The following is an 18,050-nucleotide window of genomic DNA, read 5'->3' as shown; positions in this document are numbered from 1 at the left end:
ACAAAACTGCACATTCCAGGGTGGCCTTTTGTTGTGGGCAGTCTGAGGTACACCTGTGCACTACTCATGATGTCAGATCAGCATCCTGATGTGGCACACCTGTGAGCTGGGATGGATTATCTCAATATAGCAGATGTTCCCACTACCACACATTTGGACTGATTTGTGACCACTGTTTGGGAGGGATGGTTATATTGTGTATCTGGAATGAATTTTAGGTCTCTACGTCCATCCCATGGGGAATGGGAGCAGTAACAAAGGTGTTGCGTTTATATTTTTGTTGAGTGTAAGTTAGATTTAAGATGTATGGCTGGATGCTTGTTTGTCTGTAGCTTTTTAACCCACGTCCTGTATTTGAGCACAGAAATCCTTTACTGATGGTTTAAGTGTCATCACCGATGAGAAAGGAGGGAAAAGGTCAGACACAGAGTTCAGATACTGGAAAGTCTGGATTTTGTTTCCGGGCTTTGAAAAATGAGTTGCTATCATCAGATAGCACCATCAGATTTATGAAACATGTGTAACCATCTTTAACCAGCCTGCACTAATATGCTGGTGAATCCGAATTATTCAGCAGCCTTTTAGACTCAGTTTGCATACTATGTGCATACTGCCCTGATGTTGTGAGAGAGAAATCTGCACCATCCAGGCAAAAATAAGGAGGAAGTCTGGCTACAGAAAATTAAATGATAGCGTCTGACGTCCAAGGAAGAAGTCAGAACAAGTGCATTGTTGCAGTATAAATAGGACAAAAACGATTGTTAGTAGTGGGAGTAAGTCTCTAAAGTCTACGGCAGCCAGGCTGTCAGTTGTATCCATGGTCAGAGGGACGTCTGCATTTACAGGCAGGAAAATCTGGATAACTCTCAGAATTTCCATGAATGTTCTCGTGATTTGCACACAGCTGTGTGTGGGCACTGTTAGTACACGAGGCCCGTTCTTACAGTACTTATGCATCCACATGGCTTTGATTTCCTGTTCCACGCTGCATTGTTATGTTCTCCATTTGTGTTTGTTTCATGCGTCGCGCTCACACGTAACCGAAACCTGTATCTGCTGTGAAACTGAATTTGAGTCAGTCAGGAGTCTGAAGGACGGCCGCGTGGGGAGGATGGGTGTTCGCTGGTAACAGTGAAGGAGGCGGTGTCAACCACAGCGGTAGACATGATAGCAGGGTGTCATAGATTTGAAGGTGGATGGGTAGAAAAAGAATCTGGAGATGGATTTATGGAGCAGGACATCAGCTCCCCACACCTGTGTTCAAACACGAGCACGCAAAAGACAAAAGGTAGGAAGACACAGGGTTTATCCCACAGGTGGAAACGATGGTCTCTGCTCTCTGCAGCTCAGTTACTGCGACGTCTTGTTGGGGTTAAGCACGCCCACCTGCAGCATTGGAGCGTGTTAGTTACACAACACCTGTTTTCCTTTCTTTTAACCCCTTTCTGGTATCAGGGAGAACGCCTACATCCCTGTTACCATGGTTACCAAATGATATAATGCATAATTACACAGCAGATTGCTCCCTTGACGGTGAACTGGTTCCAAGTTCACTCGGAGGCTGAGAGCGATTGTGTAAAAAATAGAATCTGCCTAAAGTAGAACGATTTAGTCATATTTGCAGGGCTCTTCAGTTTAATGCACAGCAACAGCTCACTGCATGTGTGAAGGTCTGTTTGTTGAATGTTGTGTAGATTGTGCCGTTGACACTTGGTGCTTTTGATGGAAGATCAGAGCGTGAGAAAGTCAAGCACATAATTACTTTATGCGGGTCACAAAGTCAAACGCAGTCGCGGCAGCTCAGCAGGTGTCAGCGCCGGCCAACCAGCTGATGGATCGCCCGATGCAGAGCCGGTCACATACAGCATGCACACGAGGGGTGGGCGATATACCCAATATATGCAGTAACGATATCTGTGAAGACTGAAAAAGCCTCTGTGTGCCTGCAGCTTGTGGCCGCAGCATTAAGTAAATGCAGAAACCAGATTTCCCAGTTAGCTGCTGTCACTGGTCACACACTCCCTGCCTGTGTGCAGCAGCAGTATAGTTTAACAGTGGCGCCACAGCGGTGACACAAGTACAAAGTGACTGCTGAACACTTTAGTTTAACAATAACTGAAGTCACTCAGCCCTGGAGTTCGTGTCACATTGTAAAGCTCATGTGGGAAGTTGTGTCTTTGTTAAATCTCAGGTCCAACTTTTGAAGCAGCTGTTTAAAGAACTGCTTTTCCATTACATGTAACTGCACCATTAATTCCCATCCCTCGTTTCACTTCCTGTCACATGGAGTGCAGCTAGCGAGTGCAGCTAGCGAGTGCAGCTAGCGAGTGCAGCTAGCTGGCGCTCTAGTGACACTGAGGAGTCACTTGTTTGTGCGGCACATCAGCAGCTGCTGGGATCTCCTCCCGGTGAGTCTGCTTCTGCTCAGCTTCTTTCCACCTTCAGTACGAACAATATTTTGCAAATGAGGTTGTTGGAATGATTATCGGAGGCTGACGTGCAGCTCTGTCTTGCATTAGGGAATGTAAACACATGTAAACACATGCAAACACATGCGGTGACAGCTCTATGTGACATTTTCACATCATGTTCAAATGTATTCTCGTCATATTCCTCACAATATGATATAATGTTATATGATGGTCTGTCTCTACTTTCTGCAGTACAGTCCTGTTCAGCTGATGCTGACGAGGGTACCACAGTGTGTCCAGCACTGCTTTAATGCAGACAGAGGGGTCTGCACCTGTAGCAGCAGCTTCCCAGGCCTGATCGGCCTCCATTACTGCAGAACAGCTTACCTTACCTTTGTGAACTTCTGCCAGTAACCTTTGTACCATTTCAAGCTGTTCATTGGACTTGCACAACTTGACTTGAAATAAATAACTGGGAGAATCGGGGTGTTATAACAGCAGTAGTGTTTATGGCAGGGCTGGTAGGTCCATAGTCTTTCTGTATCTGTTTCCTTAATAAGTTTAATTTGAAATGTTTCTCCTCACATACAACGTCTTGAATAATCAGCCCATCATAACTTACAGACCTCACAGTACCACATAAACCCAGCAGAGCACCTAACTCTCCGACTGGTTCCTGGGATATCTAAAAGTAGAAGGGAGGCCGAGTCTCCAGCTTTCAGGCCGCTCTTCTGTGAAATCCCAGCTTGGAGTCAGGAAACAGACAGCCTCTCTACTTTTAAGATTAAGCCTAAAACTTTCATCCATCCATCCATTCGCTTCCGCTTATCCTTTTCAGGGTCGCGGGGGGCGCTGGAGCCTATCCCAGCTGTCATGGGGCGAGAGGCAGGGTACACCCTGGACAGGTCGCCAGTCTGTCGCAGGGCCAACACACAGGGACAGACAACCATTCACACTCACATTCACTCGCACATTCGCACCTAGTGACAATTTGGATTATCCAATTAACCTATCCCCACAAGCTGCATGTCTTTGGACGGTGGGAGGAAGCCGGAGTACCCGGAGGGAACCCACGCAAACACGGGGAGAACATGCAAACTCCACACAGAATTGAACTCAGGAACTTCTTGCTGTGCGGCAACAGTGCTAACCACCGTGCCACCGTGCTGCCCCCCTAAAACTTTCAGTGCAGATAAAACTTATAGTGTGGGTTAGGGCTGGGCGATATATAAAAAATTTATCGTTACCGAAATTTATGACTCTCATCGACGTCATTTTGCCCATGTCGGTAAATTCGGTATTTAAAAAAAGAAAAGAAAAGGCATGTGCAGGTTGGCGATGTTCATGTCCCTTTAAGACGCTGTGCTACGTTACAGACTTGACGGGGTGGAGTCACATGACTCTACTACCTGTAACAAGACGAGACACGGGTGAACAAATGGAGGACGATTTAAATGTTGAAGCAGCAGTGACGGAGGTAGAGCTGGTGGAGGAGGAAGAGGAGATGCTTGTTAACAAAAAAAATGCATCATCAATCGTTTGGCAACATTTTGGATTCAACAAGGATGATATTGATCAAAAAATTGTTAAATGTAAACTCTGCAAAAAGACTGTTGCGTCAAGTCAAGGTAACACCACCAACCTCTTCCACCACCTGCAGCACAACCATGTGATTCAATTCGAAGACATAAAAAAAGCTCAAAGTGAGAAGAGAGTAGGAGGACCAGCAAAAACGTCTTCCTCCACCAGACATTATTTGTTTACAAGTTATACAAGTTATAGTACCTCAAGGCCTTAGCAGAGATAGGCCTTTGTCCATGATGGCATTACATTTGCACAATCATTGTTTACTTTGTGAATAGCCAATGTGAAACATTTATTATTAAACTATTTTGTTTACATTTTTTAGAGAGCATGGTTACATATTGTACCCTACACTTTTTATTTTGTTCAGTTAATAAATCTTAACCACTAAAAGTACTTACTACTATTGTCTTCATTTATTTTCAGTGACATTTTACAGCCCTTTAAAGTGGTAATAATATAATTGCAATGAATAGGTCTAGAGGGAATAATATTATCAAAATAACTGGAGGAACTATGCTGCCTGCCACAGCCCCATCAAATGAAGAAAACAAAAACGTTTGTTTTTTTGGCACTTGGGGTGGTTATCGTCCATTTATCGTTATCGAGGTTAACTGCTCAATTTATCGTGATATTGATTTTAGGCCATTTCGCCCAGCCCTAGTGTGGGTTGCATTAGGGTACCCTGCAATAGGCCTGCAGGCTGCTGGGGGCTTCCCATGTCACCAGTTTGCCCATCTGTATCTGGAAGTCCCGAAGGATCTCCCAACATCTAACCTGCAGTCCACTGACATCTCCTGTAGCGGTGCTATTTATCACGTACAACTTCACTTTAAATAAATTGTGGGACTGAAATAAACACTGTTTGGACACAGACTGAAATTTAGGATGGTTACTGTTAACCTACTAACGTTACTATGAGGTATAACATGATGTTAGCTTAAGCATGAGAAAATATCAGGCTCATATTTTAGCCTGAGCTCCACTGCTTGACTTGGACCCTGGAGGAAAAGGTCCCTGCATATGTTACAGCTTATCACCTCAGAGTCTCCATTTTTCAGATTGAGACACAACAAAGACCTCAGAGCTTTAAGCGAACAGCCACGCTACATCCAAACCTGCGAGTGCCACATTGAGTGACACCTCTGTGCAGTTTTTAGCCAGAGCCCTAATCCGCTCGTGTGTGTTAAACCTGAGCAGCCAAATTGCATGGGTCTCTGTAAACAGTGAAGGGCAGGGGAGACACTTTATCCACAGTGACCTTGCTCTGTTGGAGCACTCTCAGGATCTGAAATGAATCACAACACAAAGCCCTTCACTTACACACTGGGAATTGTAATATTGACCTAGCTCCACTTGACAATGCATAGCTTTCTGACTCTTTGATCTGGCAGCGAGTGTGTGTGTGTGTGTGTGTGTGTGTGTGTGTGTGTGTGTGTGTGTGTGTGTGTGTGTGTGTGTGTGTGGGGCCCGGGGAGGGGGGGCTGAGCACATATTGACTCGCTCAGTTTTCAGAGCAAAGAGCTATGAGATAAATATTTGCAGACTCTCGAGAGTAACTGAAGAAGCTTGGATGTAGTGGTGTATTTATAAATAGGCAGTCCCCTTCTTGCAGCAGACAGGTGTATTCTCTTATCTTATCACCCATTAGAATGCAGGGTACACATATTTGAATCCTGGTAATGTTATATGTACAAGATTGGATTTAGACCTGTAGATTCCACGTTTTCATCGAACACTGAGCACAAGATGAAGCGTCGCGTTGCTCTGTAACAGTTTATGCTTTGTTTTCCAGGGAGTGTGCAGATCTGGTATCACCTGCAGACAGGCAAGAAACCGGACGTCTTCACTCCCACCCCGAGTAATCTGGCAGACGGACGTCTTCATCGAATCAGAATCCACCGAGTCGGCAAAAACCTCTATGTACAGGTCAGTAACACCAGTACAGGAAGTCCTGCATAAGGACGTGCTGTCTCACAGAGACAGTTCCTGCTTCTGAAGCTTGGTGTGGAGTTTGGATGTTCTCCCTGTGCAGGCTCCCTGTGGCCACTCCAAAGACACGCATGTTGGATCAAGAGCTTAGACAGTGGCTGTGATGTATAAAGTGCTTGCAGTGTGTAAGCATGATGTGAGTATAGGGCTAAGTGTGATTGGTCTTAGGTGCGTTTGTAATCATTTCCTGTTCAGTCACATATCACAGTCTGTCTGCTAGGTAAAGGTAGAATGACTCATCATCCGAATCTGTTGTAGATTATCTGGGTTTTGTATATATTCTGACCTGTTTTCTACAATAAATTACTACATTTTGTGTTATTCAGAGTTAATGCAAGAATAAGATGCACAGCTGTATCCATGCTAGCTGCTCTGTTACATCAAGAGTAGCATCATCAAACAGCATTTAAGCTGCTGATGCTCTTCAGTATCACTTACCAAATTCAGCGTATCCTGACTTGGCTAAATGCACAGAGGGCAGGAGACCTCAGGCCTGCAGCAGGTTAGCTGATCACAGCTCCAGAAAGAAAACTAACATACTGGACCCACATAACTCTGTAATTCCCCCACTGCACTCAATCTTCTCCCAGTTTGACTCCTACGTGTGAGGAATGAGATACAATATTCTTTGGAAGAGTTTTTTGATAACACACATTCAATTTACCCGGGGAGGCCTTAAACCAGAGCAGGTGACCTGCCACCCATCAAATACAACATGACCCAAAAATGAAAGAGACTAAACCTAACTGACTTCAAAGAGCAGCAACATCCACCATACACCATCTTTATGTGAACTCAACACTGTTTGTTTGCATCCAGCGGCAATTTATTTATACAGCACATTTCATTATGCAGTGTTGAAGATAACATAGAAGAAAAACACATGTAGTTTTGTCTTAAGGGGATTTAAAGACGTTAAAGACGTGCATGCGCACACATCCAGAGTTACTGAGTGTAGACCTGTGAGGACAGAAAGGGTTGAGGATGTTTTTGAATATATGTGATTTACAGGTCAGCAGGCAGCTCGTCCAGGAACAGGCCCTCAGCACACTTAGATCTACTGGGAACAGCTGATGACCTGAGAGTCTGACAACGATGTATATCAGATGACGATATAAAAACATCGTTTCATTTTACGCTATCGTTTGTTTCGTGGTGTCGCAAAATAAACTGTTTACAGGAATGTTTTTCATGTTCTGATGTCACTGTAGTTATTATTCATTTCTTAAAGTTCTCTCTTTCTCTTATATTTAATATCACCACACTACGGACGGACAAGCGACTGTTTTTATGCGTTGTCGTTAGCAACAACTACGGTAACACCACGGCGTGTCCGCTTGTTTATGTTCCACATAAACCTTTCACAATAAAGCTCAAGATCCTGTTGAGACTTTTCAAAATAAACTGAATCACGTGAAAGATGCAGATTATTTACGGATGAGAAGCAAAAAAGAGCCGCCAGGTGCTAAAAAATAAACCTTAGACTCAAACGTTAGAGCAGGCTTTCCCCCGCAGCACGCCGTGTAAGAAATACTCACAAAGGAAACGGCGCCGTTACAACTTCTGTCTAAAATTGTATCGTTTCATGCATCGGTTAAAACACTCGACTCAGCTACACGACGCGCAGCTGGAAACACTTCACCTGCCCGAGAGTCACAGACTTTACAGAAAATGTTACATGTTTGTGATTTACATCGTTATCGGACGATAGATGTTTTATATCGGGAGATGAGATTCTGGTCATATCGCACAGCCCTGGCTCTGACTGCAGGTCCATAATGTGCTGAGGGGCCACATGGATTTTAAAGTTAACTCTCTGACTTCAGTATCTGGGTGATATGGTCGGGTTTCCTTGTATGAGCAAGAAAAGTTTTCTTCGTGAGTAGAGTAATCTACTTGGCATGAACACATTTCTAGGTCAGTTTGAAATTACATTTTCTAACTTTTGATATATTTGTATCGATTCCTGTGTTTAAGAGACAGGGACGGTAAATATGTGATCAACTATAATATCTAAAAGGTTTCTGGACCTTCCAACAGTTAATGTTATTAATACAACTGATGAGTCTTTGAACAGAGGTTAGATTACCAGAGGAATATGATGTGTTTATTAACTGCCCAAGGATATAATATATTATTTCTGTATGATAGTGCTGTACCAAGCAGACACATAAAGTCATGGACCAGGACTGACTGACTGACTGAGGAGCCCTGATTGAATTTTTGTTTGTGCAAATCTAAAACTAATAATTGAAATATAAAAACTTCAGCTGTGAAGAGAACCAATCAATAACCAGACCTAATAAAACAATTGAACCATCAGGTCATCTTAGTGCATGCTCACTCATCCAGGTGAGGAACTCCTAAAAGGCTGATTCTGTTCATGTGGACGTGGCGTCTTCCTCCAGTCTCAGCTGACTGCAGCTTTCCAACCTTAGAAACAGGACATTGACTGAAACCAGCAGCGCTGAGGGAACCATGGGCTGTGTCATTAATATGCACTGATCAAAGCCCAATCATCATTGATCAGTGGCCACGTTTAGACCGTACACAAGACGTTGAGTATCTGCTGTTACAATCAACCCGCTCAGTGGAACAGTTCTGCAGGGCGGCGGTGCCCTTTTGCACTACAGACCGGTTTATGTCCAGCAATATTTTTATGGTGTCGCGGATGAATACAACAAAATAAAACCGTTACCAAAAAAGAGGAAGATTTATTCATACACACGAGAAAAGACCCAGGGAAACCGAGTTAGCGATAAAAACGATTAAAAAAACAAAACGATACAAACCCTGAAAACCATCATTTCTCACCCGAGCCTGAAGCCTCACGGCCCGGTACCAAACGACTCGCCCGTGGCCCGGGGGCTGGTTTGGTTTCCTCCCAGTACGCCTTTCTGGTAATTCTGAATTGGTAATTGATGTGAGGTAGATAAAGTGTTGTGCGTATGTTGCAGGTATTTCCCTTCTGTGTTGCGTTGGCAGTTTTCACTTTACCATTGCACTCGTTCTTTTCTGCAATAAAAAGTCCACGCTGCAGGCTGCGCCACTGCTTTCCTGCTTGATTGGAGCTCAAGTGCAAGCAGCGAGATGGCGTGACAGGCAACCAGACGGACAGTCCCGAGGAATCGAACTAATGTTGCGTGGAACATTCCCATCCCAATTATCCTGCAGGATTTTCTGGTAGAGAGCAGAATCCATAGGTTGCGTGATGGTGCTGGTCCTGGCTGACCTCAGGTTGAGTCTTAGTCAGGTTTTAAATAACGTTTTCACAGAGGACCAGGTAGGTGTGGATTTGAATGAAATCATCATTTAAATTATTTACTCAGATGATCAAAGTTACTTGATGATCAGGAACATGTAAGTGTGACAAACATGCAAAAGAAAATTAAGAAATGAGGAAGTGTGCAACGACGTTTTTACAGCACTGTAGCTATTTGAGTGAAACAATGTGACTAACATGACGACATCATCTAAACATCATCTAAAGAGGAAAGGTGTGCACATCGCGTGCATCTTTTCATGCAATAGGAAACTGAAACCCTTCACTTTTATTGCACTTCACCGTGTTAAGCGATTATTCCGAGTCAGCATGACGGCACAGAGGTACAAGGTCAAACTCACTTCAGAGCTACCTGTAGCTGCTTTCAGGTGAGGCTGCAGTGAACACACAGCTCGCTCTTACGCTGAGCTGCTGTTACCTTGCTTTGAATTTCGTGTAATCACCTTGTTATCTGATTTCTTTCTATCCAACCAGATCAACCAGGACATCCACAGAAAGTACACACTGTCATCTGACGCAGAGCTGATCCTCATACGATCGCTGACGTTAGGCAAAGTCACCAGTAAGTCTCTGCAATCAGTCCTTCTCATTCAGCTTTGACCGAACGAAGCCAGAAGCATTTCTCACTGCTCGGCTGTGTCTTTGTAGGAATGGAGAATTTTGATGAGGAAGTGATACAAGGAGCTTCTAAAGGTTTCATTGGCTGCCTCTCCTCAGTCCAGTTTAATCATGTCGCACCACTGAAGGTAGCGCTGACCAATCGCGGGAGCTCATTGGTCACCGTCCGTGGCCCGCTGGTCCAATCAAATTGTGGCGCGCTAGCCGAGTCACATACTCTGCAAGGTAAAACATCCACATCCATGACACTGATGATCTGTTTACTTAGACTCACAAACACACGAGCTGATTGTTTCTGTCTGTTACTCTGAGTCTTGGAAGCACTTTGAGGAACTCGTTGCTGTGATTTGTTTCTACATAAATAAAACTGAACTAAAGTCATCTGAGAAATTTGGATAGAATGAAACCATCAGCTGTGCAATTCTTCATAAATGGAATAAAAGTAAAAGGACCATCTATTGTCCTCGGTCTGGAGCTCAGAATCAAAATCTGAGACGTGAATCGTAGTGGATCAGCCCAAAATCACACAGCAGTAATGACCTAAAGCACGCCGGGACGCAGTCGCCACCGTTGGCAACACGACGGCGTCATGGATGGAAATCTTGCAGCCCCCACACAGTCCCCTTGCTCAAGAAGCCACAGCGTGAGTTTGCCAGTGAACATCTAGATGGTTCAGAGAAGGCTTGGATAAAAGTGTCGTGGCCACATGAAACCAAAGCTGAGCTACTGAAGAGTTTCTGTTTCAGTTTGTGATGGTTAGGATCATATTTCCATAACAGTGTGGTTAGCATTAGCATTGGATGTACACAGGCCAGAGCTCTCTGTAGGGTTTGTTATCTTAAGACCAGTATAGCAGCACTGGTTTCCATATTTGCTTTTTCCTGTTGTATCGACACCGAGCTGGCTTTTTGCTGGCATTGCTCTGTGCGTCTTTCACAGCGATCAGTTTTAAAGAAGATGACCCCGACCCGCATGTGAAATAGTTTCTCGTTTGCCTGAAGTCCAGACACAAGGACAGCTGTTCTCACTGGACTGGATGTGTTACAGAAACGTTGGCTGACGTCACAGCGGTGCAACAAGCCAAAGAGCTACAAACCAAACAGAACATGATCACAGTAAAAGTGGATTGTGTAAATCAGGACTTCCAGGGTTGTACTGCTGTTCAAAATCATTTTCAGAAGCAGAGACATTTAAATAGACTGTTTGTCTTTGCCTCTCATGAACCAAATGTAATCATCATGTCATGGACGCCTCGTTGTACAGGAGGAGGAGCCAGTCGGTAAAGAGAAGTTGACATGGTACGTATGAAAATGATGATGTTTCTCTTTGCTCTGCAGATCAGGCTGTAAATGCAAATAAAGACAAAGAGCAGCGTGCCGGCAGCACCCAGAAGGATTTGGCTGTAATAGCAGGTCTGTGCTGTGCTCCTGTTTTTCCTTTGCTTAATTGAAAATGAGTCCCAGCTGTTTGTCATTTGTCATTCTCTCCATTTGGCTCCGTCTTAATGCTTTTTCCTTATCTCTCGATAACTCGGCCCAGCTCGAGCTTATTGCCACGATCGTGTCTTAAACCTTCTTTTTATTTGAAATGAAACTTGATGCTGTGATGTGTGTTTTCTGAACAAGCAAGCATTTAATTTTATAGCTACATGTCCCCAGATATTACTTATAAAGCCTATCAGAGGCCCTATAACTGTGATCATCTTTAGTGTTCATTCTCTGAGGCGCTGTGCCTGTTTCCGGTAACAGCTTTGTCATTTGCTTGTTTGCTTCATATGCATCTGTTCTGCTGTCTGTAAGGTAAATATGAAGACACAACACCGTCGAGCTCAACATAAAGGCTGGAATAAGGACAATTTCATTTAAATGTTGTTAATTAACCTGTTTTTGTGAAATCACAACCATCAAAGAGTGAAGGAAGCTGTCTCCCGCGGTGACCGTGAGACAGCTTCTTGGCTCAGACCAGTTTCCAGGCAACCATCAGGGACTCGGAGGTGTTACTGATCCCTCAGCTTCACCACAGACACCTGACAGGGTTGCAGTCTTTTCATCAGCCTCTTGACAAGAAGACAAATCAGTACATTTCTCAATAAAAGTCACATTATTCAATCACAGTTGGAGGATTAGTCAGCTCCAATCAATAAATGATACGATAGCTTTGATTGTTACAAACATTTATTTCATTCAACTTGTTTATTTCAGTTTAGCTCTTCGGAAATTTGACATCATCTCTTTGTTGTGGCTGCAGATTAAATTGTGATGCATCCTGTTTTCTTTAATTATCTTTGTAAATCATGTCTAATCAATGATGTTTGTCACAGGAGGACGGCAGTCTCGTTTGATTCTCCTTTCAAAGGCACAAAGGGGATGCTAATACTGAAGGCTGCTTACTTTGAGTTAAAATCCACCCATTTAAAATTTCACTCACACGATGTGTGCAGGAGTGTTCAAATCTCTTCATGACAAACTCATTGTCAGACCAGGTGGACTCAGTTTCAGGAAAGTAGATTAGATTAGCTTCTTCATCGTCGTTCGTAAAATTTGTCTGGATCATTTTTACCAAGCTTGCTGAGAAATAAAGAGATAATTGCTTTGGTCAGAAGTCTCCGTCCACTCATCCGGGGGATGAATGTCGTGGTAATTTGACGCTTTATTTTCTCCATAGGTGACATGATTAAATAGGTTTGGCTGGTTTTTTTTGGGGGGGGGCTCTTATGCACACAGTCTGTATATGCAGACTACACATACAGGCTCAAATATGTACATATATGCGTTCGCAAGGTAGCGTTAGCTTAGGTTAACCATGCATCAGCATCACGCTGACAGTTGGTACAGTGCCATTATGTAGAGTTGTTGGTGTTGGACCTTCTCTCTCTGTCAGCCCCCTCTTGGTCCATCGCAGTGTAAAACCCCACTGTGGACAGGGACGCTGTTCCAGCAGTCCTCGGTTGTCCTTGAATATTCTAACCAGTGTGTCTCCTCCCAGACCCGTGGGGACGCATCCAAATAAGTTGTACTAGTGTGAAGTCGTTTTAACTAATGATGCTGGAAGTCCTGAAGAAACAGCCTTTGTCCTGATGTATTCACTCAGTTACCTTTGGGATCAATCCAAAGTCAAACTAGTCCTTTTTATGCTGCCATGATGAAGATAAACTACCAGCTGTACGATAGTCGGTCGAGATCACTAACGAGTCGTTAGCCTTCACACACTGGAAGCTTCACTTATTCACATATAGAGTGTACGCAGACTCCTGTGTAGTAACATCTTGTGCTCTCATTAAACGTTGATGCTGTTCAGGTATCCTTGAGAGGAACTGTTCAAAGAAATCATTCGATCAGAGACCAAGCGTGCAGTAATCCCAGCTTTAAGGTCCTGTGTCCACATGTGTGCAGGGCTAAACGTACTGCTAACACTACTTAAACCTGAGGCCACCAACACCGCCATCATCTAACCTGCCTTCCCTGCGTCGTTTCCAGGTGTGGTCACTGCAGTGGTCTTCATAACCGTGTGCGCACTGGCTGTGGTGATCCGCCTGGTGTACCAGCAGCGGCGGGCCCAGAGGAGCAGCGGCAGCATCAAAGAGGAGCACAGACACAGCATGTACACAGACTACAGGACTGAGCTGCACCTCCACAACCCAGTCAGAGACAGCGTGAAGGAATACTACATCTGACTGCAGCGTGCAGCCGATGTCACAAACTTACCTCTTTCTTCTAAAGGACTCACAGGTGGACGTGCTGCCGCAGGATTTCTTACAACACTGCATATCTCCGCCCTGGAAGTTCCCCAGGGACTCTGCAAAAGTCAGCAGACTCCACTCTCAATGCTCCTGTAAAAGCAGGCGGCTGAATCTTTGCAGCTCGTAGTGTATTTGATGTTGGTGAAATTGTCAGAATCAAGCTGCCGTGGTTTCCGTCATTGCGAAATGTGTAAAGCAAAAGTCGATCGTTCCCAGGGGTGAACGCGGGGGCGTGGACGAGCGCAGCGAGCGCAGAAGCCGCCGACCGTCCTGAATGTGCACAACAATATTTCCACATTTCTGTGGGACTCACTAAATTGTATTTGTTAGTCAGGAAATGTAGGCAAGGCCTGTAAGATATGCATCCATCCGCTGCTCTCTATTTGTGTTTCCACTGGGGGTGAATGTCGCAGCAAAGGGACAACACTGCCGACACTGTGAGTGCCTGATTTGCATATCTGTTTGGATTTGAGTTCTTGCTGTGACCCTCACAGACGCAGGCACATGTCCCCACAAAAGAGCTTATTGTCATTCGCTGAAGAAAATGGGAATTTCATAGAATTTCATCGTCTCTAGAGCGCAGCCGTTGGCGAGGGGTGACCATCGCTAACATTTCTTTCAACAGGCTGTTTACCACGGCGCGGTTGATAGCAGCGTGCAAACTGACAGATGGAACAGGCCCATAGATTCTTTGTTGATGTGCAGCGAGGGCCTCATTTATCAACGTCTGCAGGACGAAAATAATAATAATGATGACCATGATAATAAAAACTGATCGCGTGCCCACAGCACAGTGTTCAGCACATCATGAAGTTACCCTCAGCACATAGACGGGGGTCCACACACCCACATATTTGAGGTTTCTGAGTGGGAGAAGTGACCACAATAACCCCTGTTTGTGTTGTCGTCATTCCCAGATTCATGTCACAAAGGTGTGACCAGCGTGTGAGGCTGCCGTGCTCACAGACGACCTCACACAGACGTGTCACATATGTAAGGGGTGGATGTAGCCGCCATGGCATCCTTTAGAGTAGCCTCGTGCTGAGCACTGATAGCCCAGCAATCAGTCACACTGTAAAGCCCTGTTTTATTCTCTGTTTGACTCAACGAGGACCAGTGAACATCTCGTCACAGTCTTTTCTATAAACCTGGCCACACCAAGTGTTACGTGGATAAATGAACATCGGTGGAATTTGAATCTGACGTCGCTACTTTCATGTGACAACAACAAAACGTACAAACGTGATATTAACGAGGAGAAAAAGCTGATAAATGAGGCCGACTCAGTGTCAACAGCGAGTGTTGCAGCTGTTTCTGTTCATAATGAAGGAGATGCAATGTGTAAAAAAGGTGTGAATTGTGTCATAAAGTAGCAGAAATAAGAAAATAGCTGAGAGAAATGTATTATTTATAGCAGTTATTTGTGACAAGACTAAAGGGTGTAATCATCAAGCAGAGGGTCCACGTGAAACACCACAGGCAGCCAGTAGCAGCCGTTACAGCCTCCAACCCTGCAGCTTGTGTTCAGTAACATACAGACAGCAGTTTGCTTCATACGACAGGTTTTGGGTTCACAGAAGTCACAGTAACGAGGTTTCGTGGAGGAGAACGTCCGAACTTTGCTGGCAAATGTCTGGGAGTTGTTTCATAGAGCATTCACTTGTGGAGCACCAAAGCCGTAGAGCAGAAGTTTAATCTGGCTTGTATTTTAGAGCACTAACCGGCGGTGCTTAGAGCTTTTTGCATAAAAGAAGACGGCCAATATCATACCGGATGGAATGAATTTATTTTCAGATTTACTGGGAGTGCAGTGGTTTCTGTCTCAAATGGACGTGACGAAGGCAAATTAAAGGACGGATGGAAATGGAGACTACTTTGCTTTTTTAGATCCTTGCTTCTAGTGGGCACGAAGGTGATGCCAGAGAAAACAAATCACGTTGTCTAAATTTCAAAAGCAGCCTTTTGAGCCCAGTTCTGCATTATCATACTGATCTCATTATCCTGGGCTCAGCTGCTCTCTGGCTGCATTCCTGTCTTTGTCACCATCAGTTATGCTTTGAACTTAACGGGCTAAACGTAAAGGTTAAGTCCAAAGAAAAGCTGACAGAAACACGGCCATTTATTTAGCATCTTGTCATGAACTCAAGTGTTCATTCTCCTGGGATCTGAATGTCAGAATAAAATGTTTAAAAAACAAAGCAGTGAGATTTCCCTCACGTAGAAATGTTTGGACCGGTGCACTGATGCGTACAAAGACTGGAGCTCCAGCTGAGGAAGGACAGCGGTGTGGCTGAGCCCGTGTACCCTCTCTGTGCATGTCCTCCAAATACGCCTGAAGATGATCCCCATATTTGTGAATGAATGCATACCTCTGAGAGTTTCAGTTACACTGCAATGGGTAATATCATGTGCTCACTTCTTAATGATTTGTATAGCTGCGGTTTTATTAAGAATCTATTGTATAGATGTATAATTTAATAATAAAAGTCGATATATTGCTACTTTTTGTTGTAAAATGGCTTCACTTCTATACAAATACAGACCATTTACTTCTGAACCTTAAAGGTGCATCTGCATTACGCTGATATCCCCAGAGGATCAAACAGCACTAACACTGTGGAGTCAGTCTGCTACAGACTCACTCACGAAGTGGCCTGGATAAATGCCTGTTAAGTGGGTGAAGCACACATCTGGACATCTGAAGTGTTTCAGTGACAGAAGCCAACGTTAACGTGCGGTTACACTGTAACCTTGGTTCTCTGAGTGAGAGTCTCGATGTGATGGAGAACAGGCTTTTTGTTTGATTATTGAGTACTGTATCTGTACCTTTGACCTGTCTTTTTTCCTAACAAGGACAAAGTTCAGTCACAGTTTTCGTATTGATCAAGATGAGCGACGGATTACAGGCAGGATGTCCAGCATCAATCTCTGTCTGTGCCCGACCACGCGGGGTCGATTCATCTCTCAGTGTGAAGAAAGATCAGGTCTGAACAGAGGAACAGAAAAACTCTCCGATCAAAGCTGAGTCGTCACTGTAGTGTTTGTTTGTTTTATGGAAATATCTAATGACAGTTATTGATTGTTACAGCTGGAAGAACGTTCTCATGCTGCTGCGGTTTTCTCGTATAACTCAGACGAGGACTCTGGGAGAGCTTTGATTATCTCAGCATTCTCAGCTTCAAGGAAGAGCTTTACCAGTTTTGCAGTGATGTTCGGGAAGGAACAGTAAGCTGGAGATTTTCAGAAACAGTGAGTACATACAAACTCACTAAAGTGGTAGTTGGATCAGTTCTGTCCACAGGATGTGAGAAGGATGAAAGCTTTCAGTCACTCTGTTTAGCAATGAACTGGCACCGGTGTTCTACACAGGCTTTCCTTATCTCTCAATTTTGTCTTCTTAGCATTTTGAAGTTTATGAAGTGTATTTATATGTTTGCACACTGGCAACAACAGTGTAACATTTCAGTAATGTTGAAACAAATAGCTGTTGGAAGACTGATAACCAATTAGGTCAATTAGTCACAAGCTTGTGTAGAAAAGAGCAGAAAGTCTTTCCGACATGAGGATGGAGGTGCGGCCCTGCATCAGCAGCACAGATGGCTACAGTCTTCAGACCTTGAGGGAGCACTACAGGGGACTATACTGGATTTCTTATTTCAGAAAAACCATTGCAAATGACATTGTGTACTGCTTTCCAGACCTGTGGCACACTGAAAAAAATGGGTGTATTACGAAACAACAAATGAGGCTGCGAACTGCAGCTGAACTCTGATGTCAGGCATCAGTGGGGAACCACTGGATGCTCAAAAGTACAGCCGTCTGTTTTCTCAGTTCTCGCATACTTGGACTGATGTTGAAATAAGAGGTGATGCAACACAGTGTGACGCGTGGCCCTGCTCCTGCCATCAAATTAAAAATGAGCATTTATCATTCTGCACAGTTACATGTTAGAAAACAAATAGAAGTGCACGATGTATCACCGACTGCTGCGCCTGGAGAACAAGAAATAAGAAAATACACAGATACATGAATCAACAGTCTTCTTACAGTGTGCATGAGTGCCTGTGTCTTTGCCACATATGTATTTGATAATGATGGTGGGAAGCTGCAGCGATGCCGCCCAGAGGCCTGGAGGCAGACAGACATGGGACCAGGACCATCCGAAGGCCCAAAGAGGGCCGAAGGGTGGAAGCCAAAGGTGAGAGTCCCAGAGGACCAGAGACAAGGGCCAGCTGACCCTGCTAGAGGCCGGCCCCCCGGTACGAGTCGTTGACAGGGCCCCAGAAGCCCAGGACTACCTGGCACCCAGCAGAGTTTGAACTTTATTAACATGTAAGATATAAATGTCTGTAAATATATTTTAGACATACAAACAACTTTTGAAGCGGGGCAGTATTTTTGGAGAATATTCACAGAAGGCATC

At 44.3% G+C, this 18,050-nt stretch overlaps 1 protein-coding gene across 1 annotated transcript in view; it reads left to right on the top strand.

Moving 5' to 3' along the window:
• The window catches only part of cntnap5a (contactin associated protein family member 5a), a 140,638-nt gene extending 124,526 nt beyond the window's left edge, over positions 1 to 16,112 (top strand). The window contains exons 20-24 of the mRNA XM_013914947.1: positions 5,791 to 5,924; positions 9,745 to 9,832; positions 9,919 to 10,113; positions 11,226 to 11,300; positions 13,365 to 16,112. Coding sequence (XP_013770401.1) covers positions 5,791 to 5,924; positions 9,745 to 9,832; positions 9,919 to 10,113; positions 11,226 to 11,300; positions 13,365 to 13,561 — 689 coding nt within the window. The 3' untranslated portion in view covers positions 13,562 to 16,112. The remainder of the gene's footprint in view (positions 1 to 5,790; positions 5,925 to 9,744; positions 9,833 to 9,918; positions 10,114 to 11,225; positions 11,301 to 13,364) is intronic.
• Positions 16,113 to 18,050: the final 1,938 nt, after the last annotated feature.

This window comes from Pundamilia nyererei, unplaced genomic scaffold, assembly GCF_000239375.1.
Source record: "Pundamilia nyererei isolate P.nyererei 1_Seehausen unplaced genomic scaffold, PunNye1.0 scaffold00239, whole genome shotgun sequence".
Classification (NCBI taxonomy): Eukaryota; Metazoa; Chordata; class Actinopteri; order Cichliformes; family Cichlidae; genus Pundamilia; species Pundamilia nyererei.
Note: the sequence above shows the minus strand (reverse complement) of the source record. Positions and strands in the feature narration are given on the sequence as shown.